Genomic DNA, 4,123 nt, shown 5'->3' on the forward strand with positions numbered 1-4,123 from the left:
CAAGGAAGCACACGCTAGCTGGCCTAGTAAACGCGTGGATCCGTAAATGCAACGTTGCCTACCAGACAATGGGACCGCGTGGTTCTTTTTGTATTGCTCCTGGCTGTTCAAACTAATTTTACAGTTCTGCTAGCTACATGCAGCATTTAGCGAGCTGGGTTAGCCGGCTAGTTGGCTTTGAATCCCGGCTGCGGCTAGGTAGCCAGCTAGCTAAATGCCCCGCGACTGTGATGTCACCAAACAAAATGGCGGCGCCCATGTTGATAAAGCGCTTCACATAACAAATAGTTTTTTCTTAGAAACTGCTTATTTTTATAACGTGATTTTTTTCTGTGGCTTATCTAAATACTAATTTGATGCTATGACTATGTTTATATCGCTATATGCTTCATCTCCCCTTTAAGCTTAGGCACTCTTTCGAAGTTGGTTAAGGTTAGAGTTTGTCTTAGACAGGGCCGGATATTTTTTTTTCTTTTTTTTGATGCCCCTCGTCACTAGAGGCCCCACATTTTTTTTTATTTTTTTTTAACTTTTATTTTTTATTTTTTGAGGCCACTCGTCTCTAGAGGCCTTTTGGAGGCCCCTCGTCACAAGAGGCCCCACATTTTTTTTTATTTTTTTTTAACTTTTATTTTTTATTTTTTTGGAGGCCGCTCGTCACTCGAGGCCTTTTGGAGGCCCCTTGTCACTAGAGGCCCCAAATTATTATTAAAAAATGTTTTACTTTTATTTTATTTTCTTTTGGAGGCCCCTCATCACTAGAGGCCCCAAATATTTGTTTATTTTTTTTTAACTTTTATTTTAAACATTTTTGGAGGCCCCTCGTCACTAGAGGCCCCACATTTTATTTTTATTTTTTTCTTATTTTGGAGATCGATGTCATACTGTGACACTGAATGATTGGCACTGACTGACGCTCTCTGATTGGCCACTGACATGTTTGCCCAATCGCGTGACGAGCTGTGTCTTTGCCCATTTCCTCGTCAAACAGCCTGCAAACTACCTGCCGTTCTATCGCCATGCTCTAAGACAAACTCTAACCTTAACCAACTTCGAAAGAGTGCCTAAGCTTAACCAGTGTAGAAACAGGCATCGGCCAATCAGAGAGCGTCTTGCCAGAAATGCGGCTAGGTTTAGAAATAACGCGACTAGGGGCCTCCACACTACACACTAGTACTAAATACCATTATGTCCCTATGCCATAAATGTCATGTATGTTGTGTATGTCATAAATGTCTATATGAATTGAAGATGGGGGACCCTGATGTAAACAAGACAAACGTCTTTCTCAGGTCTGCATCCCCTGCCTTAACAATTGTGTGTATTGAGCCGTACTGTATTGTACCCATTCTGCAATCTGTTAAATAAAGTTTTCATTCATTCATTCATTCATTCATTCATTCATTCATTCATTCAGTAAAAAAAAGAAAAGAGATACGAAAATTAGAAATATAGGCCTCTCTCTTATACATGCCTCCTCCTAATACAAGCCTGGTATCCACTACAGTTGAAACAAATACAAGCCGGGGTTACTATTAGAGGAATTACGGTATTCTATATATTTTTTAAAGTGACATATAAAAACGCCACTGTGCGTGCGTGCACGTGTGTGTGGGGGGGCCTCCACAAGAATCTGGCCCAGGGGCCTCTGAGGTCTTAATCTGGCCTTGGTGACGGGGGATGTCCTTACCCTTTTTTACCATCAGAAACCCTCTTACAGGCACAGCAAAGAAGAGCTCCGCCTAGCATGCCCAGGGAGGCCCCGCCCCAGCCCATGAAGAGCCCGGTGCCCAGCTCAAACCTGCAGACACACAATAACACTCATCAAAACATTACTAAACACATTCATGTTTGTTGTTCTGTCTTTAGATAGGAGGTGACTCACCTTGTGTTATTTACACATTGTAGATAATGTTTGCATTAATTAACACGTTGTTTTTAGAGTGTGTAGACAATGCATGCATTAATTAACTAATCTTTTTTAGAGTGTAGATAATGTAGGCATTAATTATTAAATCTTTTTTTTAGAGTGTAAATCATTAACACATCTTCACTAGTATCTAGTGTAGATACTAGAGTGTCAACTTACTTTATACCGCCATAATATGGGTTGTTGAAGTCTTCCACAACTCTAGAGGCGTACCAGGACACGGCCACCATGGTACAGAGACCTGCGGGACACACAGAGGCAGAAGAAGAATTCAAGATTAATTTAATCACTTGTTACACTGTATATTACACTTTACTGTTGCCTTGCACTTTGGTTAGCTGTATAATGACAATACATTTGAATCTAATCTAATGTAAATACATAATTTGTCTTCAAATCATCAAGTAACACATAAACAAAAGGGCAGCCCCACCACCAAAATATGGATTATTAAATATTGATTTACTGAGCTCTTATTACGACAGTATATCGCAGTTAACGCTGTCTCATCACCCACTCCCACCCCCCCCCCCCTCCTACAGCCCTGTAACAACCCCAACCCACTCCCCCCTCCTTCCGTACATGGCGCTGCCTATGACGGCTGCCAGTCTGTTTGCGGTGGTGAATACGCATATGTTTGTCTCAAGGCTCTGTACCATTATTACTATCTAAAATGTAATAATTGTGGAATATTACTGTAATGAGCTGTATGTGTATGATCCAAGCGTCCTACGATCCTCATAGGAGCATAACAGAAAAAAGCATTCCATGTGAAGGTATTCTGTATTTTTACATGTCAACTAATAAAGAAACTTGAAACTTGAACTTGAAACTTAAACTTGAAATTATACTCCATTTTATAGATGTTTATATGTGAAATATCTGTGAATATTGGGACTAAAATAGACATGTGTTTTGAGTTATGATGGGTAAAGAAAATCCCCAAAAGCTTGTTTTCCATCTTCAAGTCAAACTTGGCAAAAAGCATTATTGACAATATTTTTTCAGGGGAGCTCATATCTTAAAGGAGCACACCAACATTATGGGAAATGCGATTTCCTCTGTGCATTCAGTAGAAAGCTAGCCTAGCTTAGCACAAATGAATGGAAGTGGATATGTACCACTAGCCTAGAGTGACATCATCATAATGACATCACACATTCAAACTATTTAGCTCAATAACTCTCGAACAGTTTATAGTTTTGGTATACAGTATGTGTGAGATCTTGCGCTTTATTTTTTGGTGTGAGTGTTCTTTTAAATGAAAGGAATTCAGGAATGAATTGAATTACTGAAAAAGGGTGTAACGCAGTATAACGCTACACATTAAGACACATTAATCCTCTTAAGCTGCAACGTCACTCATATGGGACGTTTTTCGGACTTTTTGCAACCGGCAATTTGGCGACCCCTAGTGGCTCGGGTGTGCATATTTTGTAATACAATATATATATCGAATTGAAGGCTTATTTGTTGTCTGTCGATAGCGACAAAATCCGACAAAATCCGTTCAGCGGTTCTCGAGTTACATGCCGGTATTTGAGGCTTGTGCAAAGTACACGGTATTGCGCAAAATACCACTCCCGACTCCGTCAATCTAGATCCGATCTCGAAAATTATTGTGGATCGTTATAGCCAATGAGTGTGGCTTTCCAATGATACCCCACATGGGGATCTACATAAAAAAAACAAAAAAACATGACTACTACTAGTACTACATAAGGCTTCAGGCTATGGCTCCGTCTGGATTTGTAAGCCATACCTACCACCTTCTGGGGAAATACTACCTCTGGACTACTAACTACTACAGAAAAACTTTAGTAACAAGTTTTTTTACAACTCAAGTTCAGACCTATGTTACTCTATTACGTCAGCACTAAAAGTGAATTTTTTTCTGGAATCAGAAACTTCAGAATGTCATCTTTCAAAATAGACCAGGCACATGCTGTGCTATAAGTATAAAGTATGTTGTTTTGGTTTGCAAAAAAAGTATGCAGTCCTCAAAAACGAAAACGAAAATGGCCAATTTTGGAGGCGCCCCAATGACAAAATAATTTTTTGTAATAATATTATAATAAGAATGTTATTAATGGGCCCAAATGTATTTCCTATAACTATAATTAACTGACAGGAAATAAACTGGGACCAAAGCTGTTCCCCTAGCAACAGACGTTTCCCGCCTTATTGCATTAG

The 4,123-nt window shown here is 39.5% G+C and overlaps 1 protein-coding gene across 1 annotated transcript in view; it reads right to left on the reverse strand.

The window, feature by feature from the left end:
- Window positions 1-1,686: 1,686 nt before the first annotated feature.
- Window positions 1,687-4,123, reverse strand: part of LOC311231892 (claudin-15-like) — a gene marked incomplete at both ends in the record, with an annotated part of 5,880 nt that continues 3,443 nt past the window's right edge. The window contains 2 exons of the mRNA XM_084318521.1: window positions 1,687-1,801; window positions 2,090-2,171. Coding sequence (XP_084174647.1) covers window positions 1,687-1,801; window positions 2,090-2,171 — 197 coding nt within the window. The remainder of the gene's footprint in view (window positions 1,802-2,089; window positions 2,172-4,123) is intronic.

The sequence above is a fragment of the Notolepis coatsorum genome (genome assembly GCF_963971535.1).
Source record: "Notolepis coatsorum genome assembly, chromosome: 7".
NCBI lineage: Eukaryota > Metazoa > Chordata > Actinopteri > Aulopiformes > Paralepididae > Notolepis > Notolepis coatsorum.